The sequence below is a fragment of the Myripristis murdjan genome, chromosome 15 (genome assembly GCF_902150065.1).
Source record: "Myripristis murdjan chromosome 15, fMyrMur1.1, whole genome shotgun sequence".
Classification (NCBI taxonomy): Eukaryota; Metazoa; Chordata; class Actinopteri; order Holocentriformes; family Holocentridae; genus Myripristis; species Myripristis murdjan.
Genome location: NC_043994.1, coordinates 550,032 through 567,014, shown reverse-complemented (window position 1 = coordinate 567,014; position 16,983 = coordinate 550,032). Strand labels below are relative to the sequence as shown.

General features: G+C 44.5%; 1 protein-coding gene across 2 annotated transcripts in view; it reads left to right on the top strand.

Annotated features, from left to right (window-relative positions):
• Window positions 1-16,983, top strand: part of piezo1 (piezo type mechanosensitive ion channel component 1 (Er blood group)) — a 267,968-nt gene that overhangs the window by 217,951 nt on the left and 33,034 nt on the right. For both annotated transcript variants that reach the window (XM_030070245.1, XM_030070244.1), the window contains exon 41: window positions 16,305-16,437. In XM_030070245.1, coding sequence (XP_029926105.1) covers window positions 16,305-16,437 — 133 coding nt within the window. The remainder of the gene's footprint in view (window positions 1-16,304; window positions 16,438-16,983) is intronic.

Below are 16,983 nucleotides of genomic sequence, written 5' to 3'. Positions count from 1 at the left end.
GGTCTGTTAAAAGGGTTTTAGCCTTGCCACTGTCACCCTGTGCTTGCTCTTGGGGGAGATTTTGGTCCATGGATTTGGCCTATATCTGTTGGGTTTCTTGAGAGTGCCTTCTTGAGAGTGCCGTAACTTTTGTATGATTTGACGCTATATAAATAAAACTGAATTTAATTGAAGTCCAAGTATCTTCTGCTTGGCCACAGAGAGATTGTTAGGGAGAGTGGCTTGCATTTTCCTAAAGGGCATTTTTATGCTGTAGTGCCCGTCCAACAGTTTTGCAGAGCAACTTACAATTTCCAGGAACCTCCTGTCTTCTCTTGACATTTCATTGTCCTCGTAAGTCCTTTCACTGAAGTCATGCATGTACTGGTTGCTTAGCAGTTCCTCCAGCTTGCAAACATAAATCCTATTCACAGCAGCAACAGCGAGTCCAGCTTCCAGGTTAGTGGTGTTGCTACCTCTCACAGGCCCATTGATGACCCAGCCCAACACTGTCTATACAGCATATGGGCCTCCTTTAACAACTGCTGATTATTTCCCAAGGTTCCAGTAACTGGGGAGCGTTGCTACCAATCAACAATTCAGCGTCAGTTTTCATACGAGGAACTTTGATACCTGACAAGAATGGTCTTCTTTAATGATGTTGTCTGTTACTGGCATTTTCCTCTGAGTGAGCAGTAATAATGGTAGTTGGTAATAGCACTTGCCAGGACCAGACACTTCAAGGCAGGTGAGTGTGTACATTCGAACCACCTTCTCTTGTCCCATAATATGTAAGAGAAAATTTGTGTGTCTGCCTCCAATATTCAACTCTCACATCAGACTTTCTGAGCAGTATGTAGCAGAACTGCCAGGATCCAGAAAAGCGTAAGTATGTACCACTTAGTCTCCCTTGCTGGGCTTAACCGTGACAGGCAGTATTGACTGGACACAATCAGGACACAGTCATCCTTTCCAGCCCCTGTATGCCCAGAGGTTTAATGCTTTTAAACTTTTAATCTCTTAAAAGGAACTTTACATGTGTAATAGTAGACTTACTTTCTGTCCAGACTTGAGCGACGTTCAGCAGTTACGAGCCGTAACGTGTTTTAGAATCCATCGAGGAGAAAAGTAATCCATCAGGGAAACACTGTGTAATGTTTGAACACCTCAGAAACATTACAAAGTGATAGTTGTACATTTTATCCATGTTTTATCCACAGGCGATGGAGGCGGCGTCGGGAGCGGAGGCAGAAAAGAGGCTGTCGAGTCGGAGTACGAGCTAGGCTAAGCAGGCAACCATTCAAGCCTTCACTACCAAGCTTCTTTGTCACGAATGCAAGATCACTCACCAGCAAGATTGAGGAGCTTGAACTTACCATATCCACGCAGAAAAACCTCCAGGACTGCTGTGCTATAGTAATCACAGAGATGTGGCTTAACCCAACCATACTGGCCGAGGCTATTGAGCTAGCAGGCCGCATAGTGCACCGAGCCGACGTTGAATTGTTGATTGGTAGCAACGCTCCCCAGTTACTGGAACCTTGGGAAACATCAGACTCCGGTAAGAGCAGAGGAGGGGGTCTGTTTGTTTACACAAACAACAACTGGTGCACAAACTCTGTGACAATGGACACTTACTGCTCACCAGATCTGGAGTATTTATCAGTACGATATTGCCCTTTCTGTCTGCCTCGAGAGTTCACAGTCATCATAATCACTGCTGTTTACATATGTCCTGATGCTAACACCACATCAGCTTTGGACTATTTGCTAACTGCCATTAGCAAACAACAGCGGGACCACCCAGATGGTGTCTATGTAATAGCAGGTGATTTCAACAATGCCAACTTAAAGACTGTTCTCCCAAAATTTCATCAGCATGTGCACTGCCCAACAAGAGGGAGGAACACACTCGACTATGTCTACAGCAACATCAAGCATGGGCTTAAAGCATCACCTCTACCCCACCTAGGGCAGTCTGATCATATCTCACTGTTCCTGACTCCAGCATACAGACCACGCATCCGCACAGACAGACCCACTGCCAGAGTTGTACAAGTCTGGCCAGAGAGGGCTTCTGAGCAACTGCAGGACTGCTTCAACAGCACAGACTGGACTGTATTTGAGAATGACAACATCAACACCTACACCTCCTCTGTACTGTTCTACATCAAATGCTGCATGGACAACATCACCACCACAAAACAGATCCGCGTGTTTTCTAACAACAAGCCTTGGATGACCAGGGAGGTCTGACTCCTACTAAAAGCACGCAACACCGCTTTCCGATCTGGTGACATGCAGCAGTACAGTGCCGCCAGGGCGAACCTGAAGAGGGCTCTCAAGGATGCCAAGGCAGCCTATAAGCAGAAAATCGAGGCCCTCTTTAGCAGCTCAGATCCCTGCCAGGCACAGCAGGGGATACGTCACATCACCAGGCACAACAACACCAGCAGCATCAACAATGGAAGTGCTTCAGAGGCGGAGCAGCTGAACCAGTTCTTTGCCCGCTTTGAGGTGGAGGGAATGACAACCATCAGTCCGACCCCAGACACCAACAGCCAGCCCCTCATCCTGCAGTCTGCCGATGTTATCCGCACACTGCGCAGGATCAACACACGGAAGGCGGCCGGCCAAGACGGTGTTCCGGGCAGGGCTCCAGACTAACTTTTTCACAGGTAGCACTGGTGCCACCTAGCTTTTCATTTAGTAGCACCAAAAGAAATTAGGTAGCACCAATTTTTTCTTTGTATAGCGTGTTATTAATGCATGACCTTATCATGTTGTCAACATGATAAACAAAATAATAAAATAAAATAAAATAAAATAAAATGTGTTCTTCTGCCTGCAACGGACGGGCCACATGTCCTGCAGTACTCACACACCATGGTTTGTCCGTCGTAACGCAACCACAGGAACTGCGCTAGCCGTTGTTGCTGAAAAGTATACTTTTTCTTTCTCTCCACACTGCCCTCCATCTCTTTTGCCAACCTGTCACTGGCCTCCTCTTCTCCAGTGTCAGAAGAATCTGACATTGTCACTTCTAGTGCTAGGTATCGATTCAAATTTCAAGAATCGATTCGATTCTGATTCACAAGATTCAGAATCGATTATCACGATTCCATCTGATTCGATTTGATCCGATATTGATTTGGTTAGTTTTATTAAAAAGCATTTTGAGCTGTTACTGAATTACATGCCTGTCTAGTTATGCAACACATTAATACTTGTATTATATTGTGTCATTTGACAACAAATTAATGTAGGTATTGATAATTAAAATGGCTGTAAGACTGGTAAAACTGGCTAGGACCACCTTTTGTAGCCCAGAGAGCAGAGAAAATACCTCCACAGACGCGGTGCTTTTGAGCAGACAGGCTGAATGCAATTCGCGTCGCGTCTCTCACTGCCAAACACTTGGTATGTTGTGTTAGTGTATGTTTATGAGTTGTAGAACATAATAAATTATCTTGCAGGAGTAGATGTTTACCAGTAAGCGTGACTCAAATAATTTAACAATATGTTAAATTATTATTTGTTTTAAATTACTTATCAAACAGACCTAACAATTCAACTACCAATGAATGTAGTTGAATTGTTAGGTCTATGCATGTGATAACATAGATAAGTAAAAAAAAATAAGCCAAAGTGATACCGCTTCTCTGAATAGACAAGCTAAGCTGTCAGTGTGCTGCTGTTAGTCAGTGAAAATAGAGCGGAGTGGCAACTCTATATCAGTGCGACGCTGTAGCCTGGAAAGTTACTTTGCCTTTTGGACTCGTACGGTGCCGGTGTAGTTGTTGTAATGTTTTTTTCTTGGTGGTGCAGGTGCAGGTGAAATGACTGGAGAGGTTGTGCCACCCAGATTTGCTTCCCTCCGTGTAATTTTCCCTCCTCTGACACATTCTTTTTCTTAAAATAATCAACGATAGACCGCTTCATCTTCTTTGTTTAGTTTTTTTAGCGGGATCATCGGTGATCATTCAGTGAGCGCGCTGCGTGTACGCGCGCGTGTACGTCTGTGCACATCATGCATTAAGACAGGCAGGCAGGCAGAGACAGGGAGCGAGAGGGAGGAGAGATAGGAGTCCCAGGAATGAGCCAGAAAGTAGCCTAATATTTTTATTATCAACCACAACCATTACTGCACTAACATAGCCACGGGAGTGATGAGAGAAAAAAAAAAAAAAAGATTTTTTTTTTTCACTCGTCCTCCTGCAAGTAGCACCAGCGCGACCTAATTACATTTTAACTCGCACCTTTAAAAAATTAGGTCGCATATGCGACCTAATAGGTCGCACGCTGGAGCCCTGGTTCTGGGACGGGTCCTCAGAGACTGTGCCGCAGAGCTGGGTGAAGTATTTACAAATATATTCAACCTCTCTCTATTACAGTGCATTGTCCCCACCTGCCTGAAGACATCCACCATAGTACCAGTTCCAAAACAGACTTCAGTAACATCTCTGAATGACTACAGGCCTGTAGCACTAACACCTGTAATCATGAAGTGTCTTGAAAGACTGGTTCTACAACACATCAAAGCTGCCCTACCACCCACCTTGGATCCCCACCAGTTTGCATACTGAGCCAGTAGGTCAACAGATGACGCCATCTCCACAGCCCTCCACACCGTCCTGCGCCATCTGGAGCTGCAGGGGAACTATGCACGGCTACTGTTTGTGGACTACAGCTCTGCATTTAATACCATTCTCACCAGCAGACTGTTCTCCAAGATGTCCAACCTGGGTATACAGCGCAACACCTGCCTTTGGATTAAGGATTTCCTGACAGACAGGCCACAGTCAGTCAGAATGGGGTCGCACCTCTCTCCCACTCTGACACTCAGCACAGGGGCCCCACAAGGCTGTGTGCTGAGCCCTTTCCTCTACTCCCTGTACACACACGACTGTGCTCCATCACACAACACAAACTCAATAGTCAAATTCGCAGACGACACAACTGTGGTGAGGCTGATCAGCAAAGGCAATGAGTCTGCCTACAAAGAGGAGGTACAAAGGCTGACAGAGTGGTGCACAGAGAACAACCTGAGCCTCAACATAAAAAAAAAACCAAAAGAACTGATAATTGACTTCAGGAAGAAGCAGGACAAACACGCACCACTATACATCAACAGGGAGGGGGTGGAGAGAGTGACAAGCTTCAAATTCCTAGGTACACACATTTCAGAAAACTTATCATGGACAACAAACACCACTGCAATAGTAAAGAAAGCACAACAGCGGCTATACTTTCTCCGCACACTGAAGAAAGTCAACCTCTCACAGCAGCACCTGACATCCTTCTATCGCTGTTCCATTGAAAGTGTGCTGACCTACGGCATCCTGACGTGGTATGGCAGCAGTTCTGCTGCAGACAGAAAGTCACTGTAAAGGATTATAAAAACTGCCCAAAACATCATTAACCAACAGCTACCTACCCTGGACACCATCTTCAACTCCCGGTGCTTGCAGAAGACACAACATTCTGAAAGACTCATCCCATCCCGCTAACCATCTGTTTGAACTGTTACCCTCAGGAAAGCATTACAGGTCCATCAGAACACGCACCACAAGATTCATGAACAGTTTCTACCCCAAAGCATCACCATACTCAACTCTGACCTGAAAACAAACCACTAATATCTGTCAACATATAACACTATACCTCATACAATGCACTGCACTTTATATTTAGGGCCCGAGCGCTGGAACAGCGCGAAGCCCTATTGTATTTGTAGTGATTCTTTCTTATTATTATTACGTGTCATTAGGCCTTAATTTGACCCCCTAAACATGCTCCAAAACTCACCAAATTCGGCACGCAGGCCAGGTCTGGTGAAAAATTGGATAAAATGGACAAACAGACCCCCTAAGTGCAAAAATGGGCTCGGTAGCGCCACCTAGGCACACAAAGGCAGCCGCTGTGGCCCACAGGAATGTGATAGAAAGACCAAACCACTGCCGAAATGTAGGTCTCATCGAGCCCTACAATTCACGCGCTGACACTCCCCCTCTAAAACCAACAGGAAGTCCGCAATTTGCGTTTGAACATCACGTTCTCGCCCAAAATTCCGCTTTGAACAAAATCTATCTCCTCCCAGGGCGCAAATGTCAGCGGCTTGAAAATTTCACAGATGACAGAGGACAGAGTGCTGAACAAAAGTTCTGAAGGATTTCGTCATTACTTGTTTAGTTTGGACGTGATAACACCTCCAAATCGGAGTGGCCAGAACCAAAACCTCATTTTTTCCCATGGAGTTTGGTGTACACTGGCTGACACTTGGCACTAATTAGGCCCCTGGAGTCTAAAGTAAAAGTCTGATGGCTTTGAAAACTATGCAGATGGAAAGAGGACGAAAATTCCTACAAAAATATGTAGTTTTGATGTGGATTGGACCAAGTTTGTGGGAGCTTTGAAGAGTTTTAAAACATTTTGGACTCTGGTGTGCTCTGCTCTGCACTCTGCCTGGACATGTGACTCACTCTAGCTGCCTCAGGAATGCGCAATACACACCCATTGTAAGAGCTCAGAGGGAGCAGAAAACACTCTCAAACTAAAACTGTCATAACTCCAAAACGGTAAAAGATAGCAAAATCATGTAAATGGGAGATTTATAGATGCGAGTCTCGTGACTCGTTTAAGCTTTGAATCAAGTCTGTAACTCAAACGGTGACCGAGCTGTGACACCTCAAACAGGGGTGGGTTTTCTGGATTTCTCCATTAGATTGAATGAGGATTTCTCTGTCTGCCTGCATTTTGGTGTGATCATGCCACAGCTGCCACTACTCAAGTCAGTCACACACTAGGACATGCTAAGGGCGCCATCTGCTGGAGGGGCGCTGCTAGTGGCCAGAGGGGCACCAGCAGCGAATGTACTACCAGTGGGTTTTTGTTGGCGTCGTGTGTGTGTGTGTGTGTGTGTGTGTGTGTGTGTGTGTGTGTGTGCATGTGCGTATGTGTGTGTGTGTGTTTGTGTGAGTGAGTGTGTGTGCCTGCATTTTGGTGTGATCATGCAGCAGCTGCCAGTAGTCCTGTCGGTCACACACTAGGACTTCCGCGGCCTTTCAAAATAAAAGCCCAAAACTCTTTCACAATAAAAGCACCGAAAAATACCCTTAAAACTGGTTTACTATTTTTTTTTTCAGTTTTTTTTTAATGCATACATTGGCACTGAGTAAATGGTATGGTATATGACAGCATGAATGTGACTGAATGGATGAGAAGATGAATGGATGAGAATGTAAGATTTTATTTATGGTATTTAGTGTATTTAGTGTATTTATTTATTTATTCTTTTCTAACTGAGCCCAGTACGTGAGTGTACTGAATTTTGTTGTATCTACCGTGCAATGACAATAAATCTATTCTATTCTATTCTATTCTATTCTATGCTATTCTATTCTATTAACTGTTTTGGAAGTGGTGCTTGTTAAACGGTGGCAGCCATTTTGATTCTCTCGTCCAATCACAAATTGTGTTATTAGATGGTGAAACGCATTTAAACAGCTGAACCAATGACCGTTGCAAAATAGCAGAAGCGATCCCCAGAGAGTAAATAATTACCAAGATCTGTAGTTTACCCAACTAACTGAAAAGATTTGTTTTAGCTCAATTATAAAGCAACCTATTTTAACAATCATATACAATCACAATAACAATAATGCATAACTGAATGATTGTGTCACATCACTTTAGTGAAGGCAGAATAGGCTACTGACAGAATATACTGGCAGAATACTGTTTTTTAACTGCCATTATGGACAGTAAAAGTCAAATTTTAAGTCCAGCTCAAAAATTAAAACAAAACAGTTAAACAAAAACAACAGGTCTCTGTGTTCTTACAGCCAGACTGGCTAATACCAAAATAAATCAGTACAAGTAAACCAGGACAGTGACATAACACATTAAATACTGTACATAAACTGAGGCAGATCTTGGTCATACCACACAACTGTGACTATTAGGCACCTGAAAAAAATAAATATCCCACTTTGAGAATTTTCAGACCAGATATTTCAGATATCAAAACAAATTAACATTCTGTTAACATTCTCAATAACATCTCTGTAGCCACTGTTATACTGCAAAAAAACATATTAGGACCTAAAGTGACTGGCCAATAGATTGCCTGAGAGCAAAATAGCATGGATTAATAAATAAATATAGACCCAAAGGTAGACATACTGGCAGGAAAGTGGCAACCATGGCATGAGTGAGAGTAGGGTGCACTGCAGCCAAGAAACTAATGCAGTGTTGCAGTCAACATCCCTCCCACTTTGAAGCAAACTAGCAAGTCAGTGTCTCTTTAAATTGCTATGCAGAAAAAGAATGTCATCCACTGTCCCTAGTTTCAACTGGCTTCTGCGCTCTTGGATCACAAATCCAGCTGTAGAAAAGTCTCGCTCACTTGCTGCACTTGAAGCTGGAATTGACAAGATGAACGAGCAACGTGTGCCAAATCCGGGAAGACTGATGCATGCTCCTTCCACCAGTTGAGAATGACCAATACAGAACAAGTACAATTAGCTGACAATAATCTTCAAAGCAACCACTAGGAGGTGCTAAAATGCCCTTTACTTATATGTAACAAAACACTCCCCGCCTGGTATTGAACACAATACCACTATCAATTTTTTAAGAAAGTCCCACAGACTGATGAAAATAAGGCAAAGAGCTGTCCATGGTAGAGGCTTAGGGAGACATAAGCACCACTACTTCAGTTACTGGCCTGAGGAAGGTCTTAACAGTTCCCCCTTTGGTGACTTTGAGCTCAAGCTTTCTGACTTTCCCATCGCTGTCAGGATGAGCCTTGGTGACAAGAGCCATAGGCCACTGATTTCTTTTCACCTGAGCATCTCTGAGCAGCACCAAGTCTCCTTCCTTGACATTGGGCTGACTATCTTGCCACTTGCTTTGGCTTTGAAGAGTAGAGAGATATTCTCTCCTCCATCTCTCCCAAAAGGCATTTGCCAAGTGCTGGACCCGTTTCCATTGCTGGCGATACATATCTGCATTCTCAAAGGATCCCGGAGGGGGAAGAGGGGCGCAGACCTTCTGTGTCAGGATCATCGCTGGAGTCAGAAGAAAGGGTGAGTCTGCATCAGTCGAGATGGGTGTGAGAGGTCTTGCATTTATTATTGCAGTAACCTCAGCCAAAAGGGTTGAAAGTACTTCATGGGTGAGGTGCAAGGGGCTGATCTGAGAAAGCATAGAGTCAAGGATCCGCCTTGAAACCCCGATCATTCTTTCCCACACTCCCCCCATGTGGGAAGAGTGGGGTGGGTTAAACAGCCATGTACATCCTTCCTCACTGAGATACTTTGAGACGTTAGTTTCATCTTGTTGGAGGATTTGCAGCTCTTTGCAGTCTCCCTTAAAGTTTGTGCCGCAGTCAGAACGGATGATTTTTACGGGACCACGCACAGCAAAGAAGCACCGTAGAGCATTGATAAAGCTTGATGTGTCTATTGATTCTAGGAGCTCAATATGTACAGCACGTACACTCAGGCATGTGAAGAGTACTGCCCACCTTTTACTGTTCGCTGCACCTCCCCGGGTACGACGAGTGGAGATGTTCCAGGGGCCGAACACATCCAGACCTGCGTTTGTAAAAGGGGGTTCAGTGCTGAGATGATCGGATAGAAGATCTGCCATCTACTGTTCTGCTGTCCTACCACGAAGTCTATTGCATGTAACACACTTATGCAGAACGTTGGAAATGCATTTCTTTGCCCCAACGATCCAGATGCCATCTGTATGGATAGCTCCCTCAGTGAAGATTCTCCCTTGATGTTTAACTCTCTCATGATAGTGATTTATGAGGAGAGTAGCAATGTGACTGTGGCCGGGAATGATGAGAGGATGTTTCTCTTCCATCTCAGATGGAGCATGCTGGAGCCGACCACCTATTCTCAGAAGTCCATTGCCATCAAGGATAGGGTTGAGCTTCTTCAGGGGGCTGTTCTTAAGAATGACTTTCCCTTTCTCCAGACAGGACACCTCAGCTTAGTATGCTTCTTTTTGTACACATCCAATGATGATAGCCTTTGCTTGTGACAATGTATCAGTTGTGTGAGACTTCAAACATTGATGCCAACCACAGCAATCTTGGTTGTTGGTATCCTTCTCAGACCTGAAGGATTGAGCAATGTGGATGAGGGAGGCCATAGCTCTGACAAGGGGTTGCCAACACCTCTGTGGGAGTCTGTAGCTGTAGTGGTGTGGCATCAAACCTCCATGTCAGACTCTGGATCGATGAGGTCATAGGATACTTCTTTAGTTGTGTCAGTCTCCACAGAATGTGACAAGAAATCTGGACCGGTAAGCCAGTTGGCTCAGAGTCGAGCTGCAGGCACTGCCCTGGTAGCGACATCTGCAGGGTTCTGACTGGTGTGGACACACCACTGTTCAGGATGCGTGGATTTCCTTATTCGTTCCACCCTGTTGCTGACATCCACATAAAACCTCTTAGTTTCATTATAAATGTATCCCATCACCACCGTGCTGTCTGTATAGAATTCAGACTGTTGGGGTTGATGTCCAACTCACTCACAACAAGCTCGGCAATCTCCACTGCCAGGACAGCAGCACCCAACTCAAGCCTGGGAACAGTATGGACCGAAATGGGGGCCAACTTGGCTTTACCCATGATGAAGCCAACATGGCATTTTTCTTCAACATCCATCACCTTTAAGTATGCTACAGCTGCAATAGCCTTTATGGAAGCATCTGAAAAGATGTGGATTTCTGTGTGCTGAGCAGTGGAGAGGGAAGCTGCTGTGTAGGCTCGAGGGGTTTCAAACTGTTCTAGACCTTGCAGTGAATCTCTCCAAGCAATCCATTCTGCCTCCTTATCAGCTGGGAGGGGAGCATCCCAATCACTGTTGTCACTGTGAGCTGTTGTAATAAGATCTTCCCTTGAATGGTAATAGGAGCCACAAGACCAAGTGGGTCGAATAAGCTGTTAATGGTTGCAAGCACTCCTCTTCGAGTGAACGGTTTCTCACTGTTGGTGACATGGAATGTGAAAGTGTCATTCACAGAGTTCCAACTTAACCCAAGACTACGCTGTAAAGGAGGTGAGTCAATGTCTAGGTCAAGGTCTTTCAAGTCCTTTGCATGGTCTGTTGATGGGAATGCCTGCATGACGACTGGGCAGTTGGATGCTACTTTATGGAGTCTTAAGTTGGAGATGGCAAGCATACCTTGGGCTGCTTTCAGTAGAGTGATGGCTGCAGTTGCAGACGGCAGTGACTTGAGTCCATCATCAACATAGAAGTCCCTGTGTATGAACTGCTTCGCATCTCCACCAAACTCATCTTCTCCATATAGAGCTGCTCGCCGTAGCCCATAGGTAGCAACCGCTGGAGAGGGGCGATTGCCAAATACATGGACTTTCATCCTGTACTCCACAACTTCCTTGGTGGTGTCATTGTCTTTGAACCACAGGAATCTGAGAAAGTTCCTGTGGTTCTCCCTGACAACAAAGCTGTGGAACATTTGCTCAATATCTGCTGTGATGGCTACCTGCTCACGCCTAAACCGCATTAGTACATCCAGCAAGCTGTTGTTCAAGTCTGGTCCTGTCAGCAGCACATCATTCAGTGAGATGCCGAGGTGTGAAGCACTGGAGTCAAAAAACGACTCAAATTTGGCCAGGTTTGCGCGGATGGTACACGCCAAAACTGGGAAGATAGCACTCTTCTCCATCCTGTAGTGGTGGAGCCAACTCAGCATGATCCTGGTCAAAGATTTTCTGCATGAAGGCCAGAAAATGGCTCTTCATCTTAGGCTTTCTTTCGAGCGTATGGCAGAGGCTGGTGAAGTGGGTCAGAGCTTGTTCTCTGTTGCTGGGGAGGCGTGGCCTTGGTGTGCGAAAGGGAAGGGGAGCCACCCAATTGTTGGCATTATCTATGAGCATCTCCTTGTCCATCAGCTGAATGAACTGTTTGTCCTCAATAGACAGGGCAATCTTGTTGTCCTCCTCTGTTTTTTTGAAGATCCTTCCTCCCAGTGAACAATCACCAGTGTTCTGAACCAAGCTGTCAGAGGAATGAGAATACTGCAGGCTTTGAGAGCTGAAAGGCTTTGTAGCTGTCCTTACCATGAGCTTCTCTTTCAAAACGAGGTGGTTGGGACATGGGCTGAAGTGAGAGTGGCGGCCATTCTCCAAAACATTAGTCCGGTATGTGCTGACTCCTTTAGGCTTGTGAGCTGCACCCAGGCAGACTTCTCCAACTATAACCCAGCCAAGGTCAAGTCTTTGAGCATAAGGGGCATTGTTTGTGAACTCTTAAGACATCTCGGCCAAGGAGAAGGAGAATCTGTGCTTCAGGGTCAAGTTCAGGAATGAGGTGAGCAATAGGCTTTAGGTGTGAGTGGTGTTTGGCAGCCTCAGGAGTAGGTATTTCTGATCTATCATCCGGCATATGGTTGCACTCTATGAGCGTGGGAAGAAGCACACTGAGATGTCCATCTAGGGGTTGAGCAATGAAGCTGGTTCCTCTTCTTCCTGACATCTCTGTGACTCCAGCACATGTGCGCAGAGTGTAGGGAGAATCTGCACCCTTGAGGTCAAACAGGTCAAAGAACTCAGACCGAGCGAGAGACCTATTACTCTGGTTGTCAAGTACAGCATAGACTCTCATTGATCTGTCTGGTTGTCCTTTAGGATGAACCTTTATGAGGCAGATTTAGAGCAGGAGCGGGAGCTATTGGCTTCACCACACACTTGTGTGCATTGGAGATTATGTCAGGAGAGGCCTCCTCCTTTCTTCCCCGCCGTGCTCTAAGTTAGGGTCCTTGGCAGTCCATGGAGCTGGTCCTGGATGAAGAGCTGTAACATGTCTATCACTGTCACATTCTTTGCACTGAATAGTCATTTTGCAGTCTCTAGCCATATGATCAGTTGAGGAGCAGCATCTAAAACAAATCCCACTCTCCTTGAGAAATGCTTTACGTTCCTCCAATGTCTTTGTCCGGAAGCCTCTGCATCGCTTGAGGGGATGGGGCTTTTTGTGAATCGGGCACTGCCTTTTGACATCCAACTTACTGCTGGCAGTCTACTGACTTGGTGGCAGGTGTTGGTGTGATATCTGTTTTATGAGATGTGATTTGGCCTTTAGAGTATGTTAACCTTTTCCCTGGGTTGTCTGCCTTTACTGCTGCCATGCCAGATGAACTTGGATCATTACGAGTATAAGCCTCTCTGCAGACAAAATCGGTGAAGAATGAAAATGGCGGAAACTGGACTTGGTTTTGCAGCTTGTACAAGCTGCCTTGTGTCATCCATCTCTCTTGAAGCCCATATGGCAGTTTCTCGACTATTGGGTTAACACCCCGAGATGTATCCAAGTAGGCGAGCCCAGGCAAATAACCCTCTCGTTTTGCAGACTCCCAACTCCCTTAACAGATCACCAAGCTCTCTCAATTTGAGGGGATCTTTGTTGCTAATCTTGGAGAATCCCTCAGTTTATCCAAAGAGCTTGTTTCAGGTGACCCATAACACTCCTCAAGACGCCTCCATGCCATCCTGAGTCCAGCAGCAGGGTCACTGACATGAAGAGCTCTGATTCTCCTAACCTGTTCTGATGACTGAGGGCCTAACCACCTGGTTAGAAGGTCCAGCTCTTCATTGTAGGTGACTTTCAGTCCATTTATGACATTCATGAAGGTCGATTTCCAACTCCAATAATTTTCCGGACAGTGATCAAACTAATCATCCCTGAGGTCACGAGCTCACGACGAGCCATGTAAATAGCAAAGTCATTTATGCCTGCATGGTCGGGAGCTGATGACTGTGGGTCATCAGGGGCTGCGTGGGGCTGAGGTCCCTTCATGGATGAGAAATTGTGTGAATGGATCCCAGGATAATATTCAGCAGCTGGCTGATTTGTACTATGCACTATGAGGTAGCTAGCATCGTGCTTGATATAAGCTGGAGTGATAGCCTGTCCAACCACGACTGTGTGAATGGGATCTTGCTTGCTGTCTTGATGTGGCAGAGCGTGAGGGACATCAGGTGGCCGACTGGGTACAGTGAGAGACTCAAGATGGGGTAATGACAGCTGACTAGAGTGCAATTTAGAATGACATTCAACATAATCACTCGTTCTTTTCTCTCTGGAGTCATGGGGAATTGCTGCGATGTCCATTGCCCTAGAGTCTGCTTTAGGTTCCAGTTCTGCTGCAGCTGATTCCAAAACCTCTGCCTCAGCTAAGGCAGCTGCATCCTCTTTCTCTTGCTTCAATGTGGTCAGAGCAGCATCCATGCGTGCCTCCTCTACTCTCAACTGAGCTTTTTCAACCATGAGCTCGGATTCTCTTTTAACAAAGGTGGAGCGAGCACGCACTACCTCAGTTCTGGCACGTGCTATAGCTGCTGCTAGGCTTGCTGCAGATTTGCTAGAGCTGCTAGAAGAGTTAGCAACAGATCTGGTCACATATGACTTTACAGATGCATTTTGTAATTGAGCTCTCTGTTCATCTTCTGTGTTTGCCTCGTTATCAATCTTGTATATGCTGTAGACCTCTTATTTAGTATGAAGGTGGCAATTAAGATGAAGCAGGGCAGTTAAGGAAGAGAAGATATCTTTGTTTGCATGAATTGCTGTGTTGACCCCATCGTGATGCTGTTTTTTCACTATTCTGTCCCCTGCGTGCGTGGCTCTACACGAAGTGACAGATAGCTAAACAGGTGTACTAGGCACTGAAAGATTTAAATTATGATTCAGACATGGAAGTAAAGTTGAGGTCTGTTTACTTGTATATCTTCGTCAACATGCTTTCTTACAATGCTTTTCCAGAAACTCTGTGAAACTGAAAATAAATACACAATATTCTTAATATAAGTAAAAAGAGTGTAGAAATGTAAATACTTGCTTAATACTACACAATTAAACCACTTCTTGCACTACATGTTGCCAAAAAAGGATTCAAGCAATTATTTATAAATTTTCCCCAAATATGAAATAAAACAACAAAATATGCATCAATCCTTATCTATAAAGATAAAACTTGTAGCATAAACTTACAAACAAAGCTTCTCCACGGTGTAACACAGGTGAATGCAAAATATTACACAGAACGAGGTCTGGAGCACCTTGCTGTGCAGAATTTCAATCAAAATGGCCGGTCTGAACTATGATCTTACCCATGTGATCACAAATAACCAATACAGAACAAGTACAATTAGCTGACAGTAATCTTAAAAACAACCACTAGGAGGTGCTAAAATGCCCTTTACTTACATGTAACAAAACAACAGATGTAGCCTATTTTTCTATAGTCATCAGTCCACATGTCCAAAGAGACTGCTGTTAAATTCACTTAAGTGTTCTTTCAGCTCAGGAATGATGCTTTGGCGAATGTCTTCAGCATATTTATTCACTCTGCGAGATACAGTTGTTGGATCTGGTAACAGCTGCGTTGCATCGACACGGCCAGCCCGCACACCAACGTCGATTAGTCCCTGTGCTAATCCAGTGAAGCCGTCCCCACACACCATTTCGAAAGATCTGATGTCACTGCATACAAACTTTACTGCTAGTTTTGTAACAGTCTCTTTGTCTTGCTTTCTTGGTGCTTTAAGTTCACCTTTTTTGTGAAGAAGTGATCGATTGGTTTTGCGGTGGCGGCATTTCCAGAGCAGCTCGACTCTGGCTCCGAGTGTTTCTTCAATGATGAAGTTCCCAGTTTGCGGCTATTGTAAGACAACACTTTTCTGCACTTTTTACAGGCAGCGAACCCAGCAACTTGATTATTTTCTTCATCTGTGATAACACCAAAATGTTTCCAGACTGTAGACTTAGCTCTCGAGGATGAATTTTCGGCTAATTTGTACTCTCCGCTCTGGAGCTTTGCTCTCACGTCTTCCACCATTTTTGTTGTTTTGCTAACTCAGAAATCATTGCGCAGCAAATGAACCGGAAATGGCACGGTGCAAGCTGCAGTCACAGCCCATGGATCATGTCACAGCCTTACAACCAGCTTACAACTTATGTTTTTATTTTATTGTATTTATTATTATTTTATATTAATTTTGATGTGTCAATCTAAAACCCACGACCCGACCTGTATGTTATTTTTTCCACCCAGATCCGAACCCGGGAAAAAAAATGTGTTTAAAAACCACCCGCAAATCAGCTGTTTTTGCGGGTACCCGACCCAGTGCAGGACTCTGGTTCAGAGTCATAAATCTGTGATGCTGGATTTTGATTTCTGTTCTGACTGTTTATCCTTAGCATTCCCATGTTGATTTTTCACTCTAGTTCTCTGTGACAGGCTACTAATTTGTCCTGTTTTTGGTTGTGATTGTGACATTCTAGTGGAGTCCATTGCTGAAACCTCAGATTCCAAGGAAGCAGTTAAGAAGGAGAAGAAGAAGGGCAGGAGGAGAGAGGCAGCCAGTAAAAGACTGCTAGCTATAGGACAGAAGATGAAACATGCTTTCATCTCTGGGTGAGTGGGTGATAATGTTTCTTGATAAGCATTTTGTGACTAATAATCTTGAAAGTTGCTATAAAAATGTTTGCTTACTTGCTTTTTGATGATAATATACAATATATCATAATATATCAAATTAGAGTGGGTGAATGGAGATGACAAAGGTAGGCTAAGATAGACTATTCATTATGATTATGATTCATTACAAATTACCCAATTTCCCCTCGGGGATCAATAAAGTATTTCTGATTCTGATCGGATTCTGATTAAATCATAAACACAAATAAACAGAGCACAAATAAAATGAGAACTGGTCAAAAACCTCTCAAAGTACAATTTATGTCTTTTGTTATTGTTTTGTATGTTTGAGACTGTAAAATAATGTATGGCAGTTGTTGATACAGCAGTTTTTTCGCAATAAATTACAAAACAGCTAAGTGCAAAAACTCTTTAGTATTTAATCTCCCTCTCTCTGTCCATGTCTGCCTCTCTGTCCATGTCTTTCTCCATTCCCTGTTCCAGAATTGACAAAGTAAATGCACTTTATTTTATTTTTCTCTC